The sequence below is a fragment of the Ursus americanus genome, chromosome 7, assembly GCF_024610735.1.
Source record: "Ursus americanus isolate L20-20 chromosome 7, mUrsAme1.1.p, whole genome shotgun sequence".
Lineage (NCBI taxonomy): Eukaryota > Metazoa > Chordata > Mammalia > Carnivora > Ursidae > Ursus > Ursus americanus.
In genome coordinates this window covers 1,650,115-1,667,283 of record NC_142133.1, presented here as the reverse complement: position 1 = coordinate 1,667,283, position 17,169 = coordinate 1,650,115, and the positions used below count along the sequence as shown (strand labels likewise).

Below are 17,169 nucleotides of genomic sequence, written 5' to 3'. Positions count from 1 at the left end.
TTATCTGAATAATTGCTTCATTTCACCAGCCCACTTTGGCCACTACAGCTTCACCGGTACAATTCAGTCACCTTGAAAAGGGACCTCGGGGAGAACAGAATGGAAGAGAAGCAGTGCCCTGCGCTGGGTGGGTGTGGGACCCACACAGGACGCGCCAGCAGCCAGGGATGAGGGCTTCTGTTACACCACTGCAGCGCCCACCGCCTCATAAAGCGCTTAGTTCTGAGACAGGGACCCCTTCGGAGGTAAAAAGTCCTCTCCCGTAGCAGGTGCACGACAAATACTTGTTCACTGAAGGGAGAATGTCAGTCCAGAGTGTTAGCACGTGGTATTACAAATGTCTAGAGTTCAACATTCCCAGTAAAAAAAAAAAAAAAAAAAAAAAATTGGCATTGTTAACAAGCCCATTAGGTCACCACCCATTTAAAATAAAAAGGACAGGAAAAGAAATAACCTCCCTCCCTTGGGAACTGCACCTGGGGTCCTCCGAGGGTGAGAATTTGCCTGACCTAACGTTCATGCTCCCAAAAAAGGTCTGGTTTTTAAAGGCCCACATTTGAATGTCTAAAATGAACCCAACCCTCTCTAATTGCCAACGATATAGATATGCCTCAATGACTATAGTCATTTTTTAACCCAAAGATGGAGCAAGACCAGAAGAGCACCCCCACACTCTGCAGTAAAAAGTGAATGATGGAGGACCCAGTGAGATGTGGTAGAAAGGCGTGAGCCATTGCCACTGTGCCACTTCTTAACTGTGTGTTGTGGAACGAGACACACTTTTCCTCTGAGCCTCAGTTTTCTCCTCTGTAAAATGGCCATGTTGACCTTGGATGGTCGATATAAGGGTCAGATGAGCCTGGTGGTGACGCAGGTGGGTCTCTGTTGTGCTTGGCTAGCGGTCGTCACCAGGCCGCTTGCTGTGACCTGCTCAGTCAGCGGTCGAGGGTCCTCATTTTGGTAGCCTTTCTCATCAGAGGCCCGAGCCGTGTTCCCGACACAGCCTTTCAGGAGGAGGGTGAGGGGTGCCAGAGCTGACCTCGTTCTCTCCTTACTCGCCCCTGCTGACGATCTCGTCTCCCACAGAATGCCGTGTTTTACAAAGAAGACACACAGATCAAGCTGCAGTGAGCCTCTGTGCCTGCCCCCCTCAGTGAAGCAGGAGGCTCCTGAGATTTTTCCTGGCAAGTTTGAGGCAGGTAAAGGCCACACTTCATGCACTCCTGAGTTCGTGAGCTCTCCGGAATAACAGGCCAACTACCAGGCATGGTGACCTGTGCTCTCCTGAGCCCACCAGGGGTGAGAGCCGTGAATTAAAGGCAAATGCCAAGCAACAGCTGCTGTCTCTGGTCATGTGGCTGTTTTGTGGGAGAGCATTTCCTTGTGAAGCCGAGGTTACAAAGCCGTCCATGTGCTAGTCAAAGAGGGTCTGACTCGAGCGACAGCAGTATCTCTGGGAGTTTGTAGACATGCAGAAACTTGGGTGCCATCCCGGACCTGTTAAGCCAAAATCTGCACCTCTACGAAGCTCCCTAAGTAACTCACCCCGCATGGAGGTATAAGCTTTACAGCTTCTTCATTCGCCGCGGCATCCCCGGCCCCGAGAGCAGAGCCCAGGACACAGCAGGTGCTCAAAAAGTATTGTGGTGCACATGTATCTATTGGTTGCCTTCATTTTAAATTGTGACGCCTGCCTTCCAGCACGCTCACCTCTCTGGCTTCCCGGAGTTCCGAGAAAGGGAAGACGTACTTCCCTCCCTCCAGTCTCAGTCACCAGCCGGCCGCTCCAGCGTGTGAGTGTGTCAAGGCTGTATATCCTACGTCTGTGTTAGGATGGAGGGGCTTCCTTGTTATTTTGCTTGAGAGCTGCAGGGAACCCCTCACCCCATTGTCCTTTCCTGCATGTTATATCTGATATCCGCCTGTATGCCTGGTTTTCCAATCTTATTCTTTCCTTAAAAATTCCCTCCCACATTACCTTCAGCTTAAAGTCCTCTTGACCAGAACTGGGGATTTCTGGGTAACCGTGCTCTGCCCAGGCTGCCAGCTCTGGCACTTTCCTGGGCCAAGTGCCCAAATCCCTTGCTAGCCTCAGGCTCACCAAAGGGGCCTCTGGGCTCTTGGGAGCCTGCAGGTGAGAGTCTTCCTTATTTAACCTGGTCCCCAAATTCACATGCTAGGGTGCCACCAGTGACTCTAATTTAAGAGGACTTTGTAAGGAGCTGTTTGAACAAAGGAAAGAAGAGACCCTTCAGTTCTTCCATTTCCAGATGTCTGTGTGGCTGGAGGGAAGAGTGCTGTGGAGGAAGATCACATCTGAGCCGATGAAGTTGGTGAGGCAGAGTCCTGGGAAGACGGTCCTAAGCCAGAGACAGACGTCCCTGATGGGGGTGCGGCCATGACTGACCGGTACCATCCCACCTGCAAGACCAGACCCGAGGAAGAGGAAATGTGTGTGGCGGTTGAGTGTTTCGATTTGGGGCTGGCTTCAGTAGAGGGCCTCCTGCAGAGCAGGGGGAGCAGGCCAGTGACTGTCCTCGGGATCCATGAACAAACCCAGCAAGACTTTTTTCATGTTGGTGCCACTACTTTGTTTCCATTTTGTATGGAAGTTATGGGGTGCACTGGTTAACCACCAATTGTGTGTGTGTGTGCGCGTGCGTGCTATGCCTGCGTGTTCCTGTCTCTGTGGGGTGGAGAACCAGATTAGGTGAGCAGACACATTCAGAGGGAGAAGCAGAGCTCTTTCATTGCCAGAAGAGCAGCTTGGTGGGGAGCAGGGAGCATCCTGGGGTAGAATGCCAGGAAGCACTCATTCTCCCCACCACATACCACCCTTCACAGTTGGCAGTCAGCAGCCACTCACAGAACGTTCTAGAATTCTGCTTGTGAGGGGAACAAGGGGGCTGACTTCAATGTTCACTGCCTCCTTGGCCCTCCCCCTAGGACCCCCAGGCTAACTGGCCAGGATCCCCCAGGCCAATGAGGCGGGGCTATAGCCTGCTCAGTGGAGAGCAGAGCCATCTGGTTTCCTACAGTGTGGACGGCTGGGGCAGGCAAGCAGACACTGCCCCCATTTGGAGTATAAGGAAATGGGAAATCGTGGCTGCACCTGAGGGGTGTGATGCCAGAGCGGCTGTCCCGGGCAGATGCTGGTGGGTGAGGGGGTCCTGCAGTCATGGGCCATGTGACTGGGATGGCATTGTTGGCACCAGCTGCCAGGCCCAACCCTGAGCGTCATGCAGCATGCCTATTTGGTGCTTGTCGGGAAGATGATGGCAGCTCCCCCCAACAGTGAGTGTCACCTCAGGGACCCAGTCCCAGAGTTGCAGCAGTCAGCACGGACTCCGCCGTCCCACGGTCTGCTCGCTGGCCAGGGCGCTGCTCTAAGCCTGGACAGGCTGTCCGGTCGAGGGCGGCAAATTCCTGGTTAATCACGTGTATATACAGGTCCGACAAGAAGCTGCTTGTCACAAAGCAAAGATTCAGTAAAGAAGATAAAACTAAACTGTCTCTCTTTGTCGGGAGGGTCTCTGGTTGGAATGTCCCTTGTCTCCTACAGAGATGTCAGGGACTCTAAGGCCACTGATGACTTGTGGAGAGTCACCACTTGGAAGCAGCCCTCCTACTCCTGCAGCTCACTGAGAAGGCCGATCTTCCAATTCTTGGCCTGCCCTCTCCGTGCCCACTGTGGGCGTGAGTGAGAAAGCCACACTGCCCCCACACCCTGGTCTCCATCAAGGAGGAGGCGGCATGGCTGGCCGTGAGCAGCCTGCCGGGCAGCTGTCTGGAGGGCTGGGTAGTGTGGGATGAGCCGCACCGCTGTCGGTGTGCAGGGTACTGCCAGGCCCAGCCGCGGCAGTGCCCATGGCCACTGTGGCATTGGCTCAGACCATGGCCGCATGTGTGCTGCACGTGCGCACACCCAGATCAGCTGCTCTGGGAAAAACGGAGTTATCTTCGCCCAGCCTTGGGTGTTATTGGTGCTGTTGTGTCTGTGTAATAACGTTCCACGTGGAGACACACGGCAGAAAGTATTGAGTCTGTGCTCTGATGCCCATAAATGAAAGGTGTTGCCCCGTTGCTTCCTGCTTCTCTGTGTTCCTCTTGGCCCTGCAGCATGGGTGCACAGCACTGGGCTCCAGGAGGCCAGCGCTGGGGTGTTCGGAGCACCCCGCGGAGGGCCACGGGAGGCAACAGCCGCGGGTGTGTTCTGTGAGCTAGCCCTGTGGAAGAAGCAAATGAATCAAGTCATAAAATAGAGCAAAACGGCTGAGCCTGGTTGGAAGAAACGTTTCGAAGGAAATAATCCTGGATTTAAATCACACATTCTGGGGCCTACAGTGAGTTTTTCAGAACCTCCCTCGGAAAGGCAGGTATTTGTAATGGAAATGCTGACAGCCCCGCAGCCTCGCCGGGCTGTCTGTGGGCGGCTGGACAGCCAGCTACTGCTGTGCGTATGACCTACTTGGCGCTACAGAGACGAAGCATCCCCTGCGCTCACTGTTTAAATTCAGAGGGGCCTTTTTTTTTTTAATTATTATTAACTCATCAAGGTGCTACCAGCTGCAAACCCTAGTAGTATATGCTGAGTGTGAACCTGGTGTTTTTCCTCCACCGTTGCAGGGCTGAGGGACATTTCCTAATCCAGACTCCCCTGTAGGTGGGGACGTGGCGCTTCCTGGTGTGCAACCCCCCAGCTCCAGCCCACGTTGCCCCCTCAGCTGAGGACATGTGTGTGGCTCCTGCACCAGGTGACCTGAAGACCCACAACTGGTTCTGGTTCACCTCCACCTGCCTGTAGGGACCTCCCAGCTTTGTGGAGTCCCTTGATGCCCTCTGTGTACCTACCCGCCTCCACTCCCATCGGAGCCCTTGGCAGCCTAGCCTCGTGAAGCCAGCTCAGTCCCATTCTTCCATGAAGGCTTCAAGCCGCCCGCCATGGTCTCTGCTGACTCACCCCTTCCCCAAACTGGCACCTTGGACTGTGCCTTACCCTCAGCACTGAGCTCTGGGCACTCCAGGGTCCGTGCTTTGGCTTCCTCTCTGCCCGCAGCTGGTTGCAGGTGTGTGCATATTCCAGGAGGGCCCCGTGTTCTGCCTTCTCCCCGGACCTCTCAGGCAGGGGGCTCTGCCAGCAGCCCAAGGACTCACCCTCTGAAGTCCATTCTGTCTGGGAACTGGCCGAGTTGTGGGGGAAGATGCACTCTGCCGCTACGTGAGGTGGGGGTGCGTGAGGGATGCCATTCACACTCCGGATGCTCCCTCTGGGCAGTGTGCCTTCCTGGCCACACTGAACACATGGTAACCTCTTCTCTATCCTTCACTCTTTCCATCAGTGCAAACTCCCCCGTTAGTATGAACTTAGGTTGAGCCGAGTGCAGACTGAGAAGGGAGGGCTCCATTGCACACCTGGAATGAAAAACTTGCTGGAAGTGCAGGAGTCAAGGTCAAGTTGGCTCATAGAAGGCGATTGACCTGAGGGCCCCCAGAAGCCTCCATGAGCACAGGGCCCCTCCTAGCTCCAGTGCCACCCAGCACAGCCCTGATACGGAAGGCCGTGTCAGCCAGCCTAGAGTGCTGACCCCCAGTTACCACAGGCTGCTCACAGACTCGAGCCCATCCCACTTTTCCTGATGAGCACCACCTAGGATCAAACTTCTGTCAAAGGCAAACTCTTCCCTGTAGAAGCATCTGCTTTTCTATGGAAGAGGTGCAGAGAAAAGGGAAGCAGCGGTGCCCTGAGTCCTTGCAGAATCGCTGGAAACAGGACAGTCTTGCCTCTGCACAGCCTGGGGTCAGGTCAGCTCTGGGTCTTAACAGCCTGAGTAGACGCTGGTCCTGCAAAGAGCATCCGTGCTTCCTGCTGAGCAGGTGGGATGTTCCCTGGCACCTGCAGTCACCAGCGGACAGCAGTGCGTTCTGGTCACAGGCCAGCGTGATGAGAACCGTGCCAGGGCAGGCCAGAACCTGTCGCCATGGCGAGTGTGGGCCCCATAGCTGGGCCTTCCTTCTTCCTTTCCCTCTGTCCCATGCCCTTTGCAGGTCTGTGCCTCACACCCCAGAAATGAGCACCCCGGGAAAGGACTGGGGCTACCCTGGGGCAGACGAAAATAGCTGCTCTGGACAGGATGTCACCACAGCCTCTGCTGTGTTTGTGCCTGGTACCATTCACAGGGAGGCCCTGTTGGGAAGATCTGTGGGACGGTGACCACATTGTCGGGTTTAACGGGGGACACAGGCCGTGAGCACGGAGAGCAGGCTGGGAGCCTGTGACCTCCATTTAATGAAGCCTTCCTCTCCCTTTCTCACCTAGCTCAACGACTCAGCCAAGCAGCTCATTGAGATGGACAAGCCATGCCCTGCTGCTGCGTCTGGCTGCCATGCCCCATTGTCCTCCGACCCTGGCGCAGCAGCCAGTGTGGCCCCAGGACCCGCATTAAGCAGCACGGGGGCAGTCAGTGCCTTTCAGCGGCGCGTGGACAGCAAGAAGAATGCCAAGAAGCGCCACTCCTTCACCGCACTCAGTGTGACACACAAGTCCTCCCAAGCCACAAGCCACAGGCACTCCATGGAAATCAGCGCTCCGGTCTTGATCAGCTCCAGTGACCCCCGGGCTGCAGCCAGAATTGGAGACCTGGCTCATCTGTCCTGCAGTGCTCCCGCCCAGGTAACATCCTCGGGGTGTGGACAGGGAGGCGTCTGCAAGCCCCATCCTCAGCTCTGCGCTCAGCAACCCATCCCCAGACTAGCATGAGGCGGGCCGTGGCAGCAGTGCCCTTTGGAGCCCCCGTGACTTCCTTCTCCCTGCCTGGCCTCAGAGACCCCCTAAGCCTTGGTCTTGTCACTACCAGAGTAAACATGAGAGTGGTACTCAGTGCTCAAAGGTGATCTCAGTGGCGTGTGAGGTGCTTCTCAATGGCCCATGACACAGCCTTGGGATAACATTGGCTCATCACTCAAAGCACTCCTTTCTCAGTGTGCATTCAGTGCATCTGATTGTGTCTTGCAGAAAGTCTGGGTTTAGTTTGTTTTTAGCACTAGTAAGTTTTTAGCATCTCTGTAACACTTGCTAATCTTGTTTCCTTTCAGTGGAGCTCAGAACCAGAATGAACTACATTGTTTGGTACTTTGATTATTATCTTTACAGATACCTTCTATTTCTGGACATGGCACTGGTTCCATTCCACTAGGAAGATAAAGGAAGGGGGAGGGACCTTATTCTCAATCCAGCCGCAGAAGCGGCCCTGGAGCCACAGGGCCAGCGTGTGCTGCACAGCCCACACACTAGTCCCAATGTCCCAGTCGCCATGTCCTATCATCCGTGGGTAGTAAATCCAAGGCTCAGGCTTCCCCGGTGTTCGCTGGAGGTTCTGAATGCACATTAGCAGAGCTCTCTCGCCCTTTCCTTCTACCCCACAACATGGGCTCCACACACGTGCGTGCGGGATCTCATGTTCTCTCTGCCTCTCCCTCGTTCTCACCTGCTGTCAGCCCTCGTGCCCACAGCTCCTGAGTTAATGGAACAGAGGCAAAGTTCCCAGGCTCTGCAGTCTGGGTCTACTGTAGACATGACCTAGGATAGGGAGGGAACAGATTTGTTTTTTAATTGTGCCCAACTTTGTTCCACAGGACTTAAGTGCTGAATTAGTTTATTGCTAGAGAGGACTGGGACCCTGGGTCCCATTTTCCAGCAGTTACACTTGAAGTGAAAGTCATGGCCAGGCTCTAGACTTTCATGAGGGTCACTGAAAAGGGTGAGAAGTCAAACAAAGTAGTTTCCACCTATCTCCCATCCCAAATTAACTTCATTATTGGGACACGTAAGAGGGGGCACAAGGGCGAGCCGCCACACACCATGACCTGCGGGCACCAGCATACTGTCTGAGGTCAGATGCACCCAGAGGCCAACCTCCAGCTCTGCCACCGCCACCCCACCCCCCGGCTGCCTCCCTGGCTCAGCACTGCTTTGCCAGCCTTGTGTGTCATACTGGGACACCCACCCCCTGGGCCACCTGAGGACCACCCAGGGCTGCTGCTGTGGGCCAGGTGCAGGTCCTAGAGTCGGCCACAGTGCCGTGTGAATCCTCCCCGCCATGCCAGGCACACTGGGAGGGGACCCAGTCCCAGAGGTCTGTGCTTGGGGGGGGAGGGGAAGACGTGGGCCTTGTGATCATGAACCTGGAGAAATCCAGCATCACTTCAGGCCCTCCTCCATCCAGAAATGGAGGTTTCCGCATGCCAGGCTGACATCAGGGGGTGGGTTCCAAGCTGGCAGAGCAGGAGCGCCTGGCTTCTTGGTGCCGGGGGCATGTGTGGAGCAATGCTGGCTCCATCAGTTGTCCCTTCAGCCCCTACCCCCCAGACTCCTGCAGATACAGACTGTCTCCACTGACAAGGTAGACTCTTAGCCCCTGTGAGATGAACAAAGCTGGTCATCATGAACGCAGGCCAGGTCTGCCCACAGGTGCGCAGCCCTCACCTGCAGACCCAGGGCTTCTCGGGCCACAGGAGCGGAGGTGTTAGGACTTTAGGTCATGGGTCCCAGAGCATTTTCTTCTGGAGAACAAGGGCAGCTGTTGTCAAGTTACCGAAGCCTGGTTGAACATTGCACAATGTTGTATAGAAAGTTTGTAGCAGCTGGCCTGTGTGCCCTGGAAAAGCAGCTCACGGGATAGAGACAGGGCGGCTGGGCCCGTGTCCCTGCTCGCAGCCAGGCTGGCATGTGTGACCTTGGCTGAGCAGCTCCAGCTGAGTCTGTCTGCAAGACAGGCTCTGATGGTGACAGGCACCTGATGTGGAGGAGATCAGATCAGAAAGGGCCACCCAGTGTGAGATGATTGTGTGCTCTTTGTTTAACTGACTTGATTCTAAAGCCCTGTGGCGGCAGATGAACCAAGTGCCAACCAAACACACACACACACACACACACACACACACACACACACACACACACAGCACCAGTGTGGGTGGTATGTTCCGGGGTGACACGCATGGACAAGGGAGCCCCTCAGTAGCTGAGCTGGAGCTCACCACCATCGCTGACTCTTCTCGCTGTCCTTTGCGCTCCTTTTTAAAGTGGAAAGGAAGTGTGGGGGCTGTGGTTTCTATAGAAATGGCTCTAAAACACAGTAGCTGTTTCCCTGCTTCTCAGACCGAATGGAGCACCATCACGCCTGAAGCCACAGGGTCCCCGCAGAGCACGCCGAGGGGTGCACGCTGTCCTTGGAGTGGCATCCAGGGTGCCTGCAGTCTGTGGCTCACTCTCACAGCCCCTGGAATCTGGCCTCTACTGATCTCACTGCCCTCGTCTGGGCTTCTTGACACATCCCACCTTCAGGGGAGCTAGTAGGTTGAATTACTTTCATTCACACATGAGGAAACTGAGGCCCAGAGGGTGTAAGTACTGTCTCAGCGCTGTGCTCATCTGACAGTCCCCCTGTACCCCATCAAGACTAGCATGGCCATGAGTCCAGGATATGGACGTCACTTAACCCCTCAGCTTTGTTTTCTGTAAACATACAGGGCTGACCTCAGGCCAGGGGACGTGAAGAAGGAACATGGCAGCCAGGCCCTGCAGAGAACATCTGGTGCTCTGTAAAGGCTTCCCACTGGCTCCTCCTTCCCTTTGTCTTTTAGTCTGGGACCTGGCGACGTGCAGGCTAGGGCAGTGTCTTGGGTGGAGGGTTAAGCTCTTCTGCTCACTAGCTGTGCACCTTAGGAGAGTTGCTGAACCTCTCTGAGCCTATAGAGCTGCCTTTAAGAGCCAGGTTCAACATCCTGGTACCTCTTGACCCTAGAAAAGCTGTCTCATCTCTTCTCCCAGAGCCTCAGTTTTCTCATCTGTTAAATGGTTGCTGTGAGGGTGAAATGAGAGCAGGGGCTGTCCTCTTCTTGGTGGGCATGTTGTTGGCTGTGGTGGTTCTCTCTGCTGCTCAGGGAATCAGGGAAGGAATCGCCAGCCCCAGCGTGTCAGATGCGACACCCAGGGCTCTGGGCCTCATGTCCTCTGGCCAGTGCTCTGCTCCGAGATTCTCCCTGTGCTGTGCACTGTGCTAGACCCTGGAGCTCTTAGAAGGCCACAGGTAGATGAAGGGGTGGGTGGCACCGACACTGCCTGCCGGCACACCTCCTGTCAAGGACACCGGGGCTCGACGAGCATCCCCATGAACCCCTGTCTGCTCCTGACTGTCAGCTGCTCACTGGTCTGTCCCCAGCGACGACCAAGCCAGGCTGTGTGTGGTCCCTGGCCTCGTGCACCCACCAGCGAAATCCAAGGATCCTGCCCAGAATCCAGTGCAGTAAGTTCCAGCCTTGGCAGTGTGTCACTGTCACCTGGACGTTGGAACATCCATCCAGCGCAGCTGCGGTCCCACAGCACCCAAGTGGCTGGTCTGGGGCGCGGCCTGGCTCTGGGGCCTGGAGAGCCTCCGGGCCCGCTGTGCAGAGTGAGAAGTGCCAGGAGCTGAGACACCCACAGCTGCCCTCCTCTCACACTCCAGGCTGTACCACAGGCCAGGTCTGGACCGGGCCCTGGGTCCACATAGGGTGACCAGTGCCCTGTCACACCTGGCACTGAGAGATTCTGGGGACACAGGGGACTTAAGTGCTAAAAATGGGCACTTTGGGCATGGCAGGACAACTGGTCACCCCAGAACATTTCTGTTCCCTTCACTGGGCTCCAGAGGGTAGAGTGTGTTGTCTTTGTACAGAAATGTTATGTGGTCCTGTCTGTGTGAGATCTGTGCCAGGTACCAGAGGCCCGGAAGCAGGGAGGGCCTGGTCCCAGGGCGACAGTGGAGGAGATGTGAAGGAGGCATGAGGCATCACTGAAGGACAGAGCTATGGATCCTGGCTGCCTGGTTCCTACTTGGTGTCTGTGGCGCTACGGGGGGAGGCTTTTAAAACCTTCCAGGCCCAGGGCCCACCGCATCAGTGAAACCCGAGTCAGAGAGGGAGGGCGGGCATGCGGTATTAGCCAGGCCTGTGTGCAGGGATGCTGTGTAACAGTCAGTGGCGCCTGGGAGCCACACTGGGCTCCCAGTCCAGGCGGGCTCAGGTCTGCTCCCACCTGCTGCCTCATTCTGATGCCCCGGCCAGAGAGGCGGTGGCTCCCTGAGGCTTGAGGTACTTACCTGACCTCAAAGCTGAGACTTGGGCCCGGCGTGCCGTCACAGCAACAGGCAGGGGCTGCATCCTCCTGTGCTGGGGGAGAGAGGGCCACAAAAGGTGTCCTGTCACCACTGGAGCTCTTTAAAGCTCTCCAGGCGACTCAGCTCTGCAGCCAGGACACTGCGCTGGGCCCACGGCTCGCCAGCTGCACGCAGCGGGGCTGTTTCTCTGTGGCTCTGGCACTATGAACAATTTGCATGTTTTTAAGGTTGTTTTTAAAAAGGAAGAAAAGAGGGTAGGATAGGAAGAGGCGAGGAAGAAACAACACAGAGCTGAAGCATGCACTCTCTGGCCCTTTACAAAAGAGGCTTGTGGCTGAGGCTCTTTTGATGCTGGCCCTGAGAGGCAGAAGAGGCCACGAGGAAAAGAAAAAGAGAAACCTGCCGTCGTGTAGGGTTAGCCCAGGTCCAGAGTAGGGGGTCCTCAAGCAGAACAGGAAGAAGGTTTTGACTTTGGCCTGAAGTTCAAAGGCCCTAACTCCATGTCCTCCCCTGGTCTGGAGCTTGACGGGAGGGTGGGGAACCCGGGAGGTTCTGGAATCCATATGCCTTTCTCACCGTGGAGTGTGCTTTCGGATGCAGCCTTTTCATGACGTTTCAGCACACCACGTGGGAATCTGAAGGCTCTAGAATCCGCCCCGGGGATTAGTTCTGGAGTACAGAGGCATGAGGTGCAGGAAGCAGGAACCGGAAGGAAGGTGGCCAGGAGGCTGCCCCTGCCCGGCGCTGCTGTCCCTCCTGGAGGTGCGGAGCCAGGCTGTGGCTGCGATGGGGCAGGCAGAAGGGAGTCGGCCCTTCTCCCTCCTACTTGTCTTCTCTTAGTACTGCTATTGGAGGCCTTTCTTACTCTTACTTTTGTCTTTATTTTTACTAGTAGTGTGTTCATTTCTTCCTGCCTTCAATCACCCAAGACCACTGTGGTTTATTCCTGTTCAGGAAACATGGGCTCCTTATGTCCAGCAAAACTGACCGTGGAACCTTGCATAGGATGGATGGCCACCTGACATAAATGCTTCCTCTGGACCCCAAACAAGAGAATGACCTAAAGAGCAAGCCTGTAGGCCTCAGATTTCCAGACTGACCTGCAGAATAAGTATGGTGAAACTGTCTGGGGAAGGAGCGTGACTGTCTCCTCCAAATTCCACTCGCTCTGCCCTCTCCCGGGAGCGTGCTTCTCCCTTCTCTCAGCCCTGCAGTTCCAACGGCACGTCCTCCCCTGCTTCCCACACCCAGCCGGCCAAGGCCACCAGAAGGTCCTGTGTCCTCCTCCATGTCCTCCTCCTTGACATCCAGCAGCTTTGCATGCTGTGGGCAAGAGTCCCCTCCAGAGCCTCACCTCCCTTTGCTTCTGGGACCCTTCTCCAAGTTCTGAGTGCTTTTCTTGCCCCTGCAGTGGACACTCTTCCTCCAACTCCCATGTGAACATCAGTGTTCCCCTGGCCTTTTCTTTCTGTCCTACGCATACCCCCAGGGGTTCTCATCTAATCAACAGCTAAACCACAAACTGTCTAAACCCTGCCTTCCCAGACCTTACTCAACTGTCGATTCTTTCCTCCTGCTGCCTGACGGCTTCCCCTGGAGAGGTTCCTCACTTCAATCCATGTCAGAAGAGAACAACCATTCTCTTCTGTCTTCAAACCCACTTCCCCTTCTTATTCCGTCTTACCGAATTCCCAAAGCTGAGACCCTGTGTCCTCCCAACCCTGCTCTCCCCATCCCCTCTGCCATCCGAGCAGGTGTCAGCTCTAGTTCCCAAGCATCTCTCCTACGGTGTTAGTCAGGACGAGATAGATGACCCTCCGTCACAAACCACTCCCGACGCCAGTGTGGTTGAACACAGGGAGCGTGCACCATGTGCCGCGGCCGCGGGTCAGGCGGCGCTCCTGAGGGCGTGCTCATGTGTCTGGTCTCCTTCCTCCTGTCACTCTGCCATCTACCTCGCATGGCCTCCAGCAGGAAGAGGGGCACAGAGGAGGCCCCTGGGCATGAAACTGCCTCAGCTTCGAGACAATACTCCTTCACTAGAACTGGTCTCTCGGCCCCTGCAAGGGACTGGGGCATGTGGAGCAGCACATGGCTATCAGCCAAGCCCAGCCGTCCCAGCCACACCCATGGAGTCCCTCTCTCCAAGGCACCCACTCTGCCTTGGTTCAGGCTTCTCTGTGCCCTCACCAGCACAGCATCAACTGATTCCTAACTCCCTGCTTCTGGGGTTGCCTCTGGAATCCATCTGTAATAAGGCTGATCTTTCTTTCTACGAATGCTTCTGGAGACTCCGCATTGCCTTAGGATAAAGTCCAACTATTCTTAGCTTGGCCTGCAGAGCCCTTCAGACTTAGCCCCAGGTTGTCTTTCTAGCCTCTCCCCCAGTCACTGTCCACTCCCGCACTGGCTGGCCTGACCCATAGCCTGTGCGCCCCACACCAGCACGACTCAGGCTCACGCCTCCCAAGACCTCTGCCTGTGCCCAGCCTGTCTGTGCTTCCTGCCCTCTCTCTTCCCATCTTATCCTGCCCCACACAACACACAGACACAGCCCTGTATGGGAAATTCCTGCTCACCCTTTAAAGCAGCCATCTGAAGTGGTCACTTCCCCTCTGTAGCCTTCTGTGGCTCCAGGACACCTTTCCACCAGTCAGATTCATTCCCTCAGTTCCTCTGTGCCTGCGGGACTTTTTCCTTACAATTAGCATGGAAGGTGTGGCCTTTGTCATTTGTGTATTTGGCCACCATCCTGAACTTCAAGTCTTTCAGGGTGGGAAGTGGGCCTGTAGCAGACTTCATACCCATTCGATTTCTTCTTGGGCGGGCATGGGGTCTGTGTCCGCTGCACTGTGGACTGAATGGTCTTACACACTCAACAACATGATGCCAGAAATGCCACAGGGCCTCCCCACTGTTAGCAGCTCCCTGAGGGCTGCAGAGAGGGGACAGCTGCAAGGTGACCAACTGAGGGGCTCCTGGGGGCGCATGGTCGGCTGAGCCTCAGATGGCCTGCCCTGCTCACATTTGCACCCTTATGAATTATTTCTCTCTGCCATTTGGAGAGGTCAGAGGGTCAGTTCAGTCCCTCATGAATAATGAAGCAGCACTCAACATGTCTCCTTTCTGCTGGTGGAGGGAGGGTTATCAGAGGAGAGAACAGAGAGGAGGCTATTCAGGCAGACTCCAATTTTTTAAAATCCAATTATTTGCTTATAGAGATCATTGGATCACATTAAGAGGTGATTACTTACATTTTAGAACCACTCCCTCATAAACCAAACAGGAAACCAAGTGGATGGCTAAAGAGGACTGCCCGAGGAAACTCCGTGGGTTCGTGTAGGTCTAGTGCCCTGTATTGGCCAGTGTGAGCCAGGTTATGCTGCAGTAACCAGCAGCCCCAAACCCTCAGAGACTCGCTTCTCACCCATTCTGCGTGTCTGTCTCAGGCAGCCCAGGGCTCTGACACACAGCGCCCTCTTCCAGGGACACCAGCAGACACCCACAGGCCAAGTCTGGGCCTCTACCTGTTTAGGTAAAGAAAAGTTTCATTGGAACACAGCCACCCCTGCTCATTTATACATCATCTATAAGTGTTTTCAGGCCCTACAGAGGAGCTGTGTGGTTGTGACAGAGATTGTATGACTCACAAAGCCTAAGATCTTTATCTTCCGGCCCTATACGGAAAACGCTCGCTGACCTCTGGTCGGGACGGTCTTATCACTGTGGCAGGGGTGGGAAGGTGGCTACGAGTGCTGAGGCCCCCCTCTCCTTACAGAGGATGGGGAGGCATGGTCCAGTTGGGTACCCGTGAGGAGGATCGGAGAAAGCCCCCATGACACCACTGCCCCAGAACGTCCACATCTGTTGGCCAATGTTTGCATAGAGGCTGGGAAGCTCGGGAGGCACGACCGCCGCCCGCAGACAGTGGCAGCGGGAGGAGCCCACACTGAAGGCCCCAAGCCGGCCTTCTGGTGCTAGTTGCTGTGGGCCTGCCTGTGGGTGCACGCGGGCAGGTGCACGTGGGTTCTGGGGGACCGAGCGTTCCACGTTCGCGAAGGGCTCCCCAGTGGGCTCTGTCTGTCTGCGCAGGGCCAGGATCATATGCGGCTGACCCTGTCCAGCCGGGAACAGGCTCCTTCCCCAGACCCCGAGTGTTCTCAGCCGGATGGCTTACAAATCAACTTCTCAGAAGCAAACAGAAACCCCGGAGATTAGGAAAATGCCATTTGAAATCCATGGAAGAGGAAGTGTTTGAAATTGAGCAGGGAAAACATCAAAAGGAAACACCCCTCGAGTGTCTTCCTGCATCTGAGAAGTAATTAGGAGAGCTCTGCTTGGAAGCTTCCAGGGCAATCTTTAAGGTGCCCTCCTCCCCCCACCTGCCACCAGAGGGGCACGCACAAGGCGCTCTGCGCAGCTGCTCTTGCCGGCTGGGTCTTATCTCTGCCGCAGGACGCAGCTCCGAGCAGCCAGCAGCGCTGGGGACTACACAGGTGGAAGGGACAGTGTCCGTGCAGCCGATCAGCCCGGCGGCCCCCCAGCCCTGGCGCTGCCTCACGGGGTGGAGAACCGCTGCTCACTGTTAGCATTTTCAGAAAGTTACGAATTTACCTCCATGCCTTTTGGAGGAGCCAAAAAAAAAAAAACCAGTAACAACTGAACATGGGATGAATTTAGAAATCCCATCCTAAGGACCTTGCATGAGGAGAGCGTTCTTTGGCAAATCTGAGAATTGCTGCGTCCGTGATGTACCAGCTGTGCCTTCAGGTGGGGACAGAGAACCGTGGCCTGGCTGTGTTCATCAGTTGCTAGGCTTTCCATCCGTGGTCTCTGGTGCCAACCAGGTTTCTCTTGCTGCTATGACAAGACAGGAACCCTATCCACGGTTTCTATCTGTGCCTCAGGCCATCTGCTGGTGGAGGAGGGAGGGACATAGCAGGGAAGGTTGCTGGCGTCCCATTGACACCTGATGAGTGCCCAGGAGCTCTGGGTGGGCACATGCTGGCCCAGGAACGCAGGCGAGCTGCTAATCCCCTCAGCCTATCCTCCCAAGTTCGGTGAACTTTTGTTACAGCAGCAGCCTGTGGCAGATACAAAGAGGGGTTTGTCATGGACCCCAGCCTCTAGGATCCACCCAGCCCACCAGGAGACCAGAACATAGATCCATGCCATGTAGAAAGTAGGAAGGACCACAGAGGAGCCCAAAGGAAGGGCCATGGCAGGTCAGAGGAGGGAGGGCGGCTTTGCTTGTGGAAGGGAACAAGAGGAAAGGAGGCAAGAACGGGCACCAAGGATCACTGAGGTCGGCTTCCTCCGGGGTCTTCCATGTCCCCTCAAGGCTCTGGTGAGAAGGCATATGGTTTCTCGGTAGTAGAGCCATTAGGATGTTCAGAACTTTCCCACCTGTCCCCTGATCTCCTAGCTACTTCATCCAGTGCCCCAGCCACTTCCCAGAGCACACCTCAGCCCCCGGCATCGTCTAGACCCAGTGAGGGTTGGGAGACTCCGGCGGTCTCCCCTGACCAGCCCTTCCTCCCATCCCTTGAGCTGGACAGCCGGACCAGGATAGCCACCCACTCTCATAATGGAACCACAGCCTGTGAGGTTCGCTAATGCAGGTCTGCTCGTCCCTCTTGCGCCCTTGGTGCCTGGCACAGAGCCTCTATGCGGGGGCTCACAGAGGCATGGATGGATGGACAGACACACTGAATTAGAGTTTCTCAAAGCCCGTCCCTCCTGCAGCCTCTATATAGGATGCACCTTCTGTTTGAAGACAGAACAGACAGGTCATTAGGATATCACTAACGTACCTTTTGGGCAAAGCCAGATAAAATGCCTTGGGTCTTAGGGACTCACACAGGGAAAGGTGCTGCTCTGTGTGCAGGAGCTGCCAGCACCTTCCCACAGCTAAAGACCGTCAAGCAAGCTGATTTTCATTCCCTTAACTGGAGCCACATTCTGGATACTGTTCTCCTGTATCCTGCCACCTTTTTTGGCCTTTTCCCTTAAGAAT

General features: G+C 55.5%; 1 protein-coding gene across 2 annotated transcripts in view; it reads left to right on the top strand.

Moving 5' to 3' along the window:
• The window catches only part of SH3RF3 (SH3 domain containing ring finger 3), a 385,024-nt gene that overhangs the window by 270,937 nt on the left and 96,918 nt on the right, over positions 1-17,169 (top strand). For both annotated transcript variants that reach the window (XM_045771844.2, XM_045771845.2), the window contains exon 4: positions 6,317-6,670. In XM_045771844.2, coding sequence (XP_045627800.1) covers positions 6,317-6,670 — 354 coding nt within the window. The remainder of the gene's footprint in view (positions 1-6,316; positions 6,671-17,169) is intronic.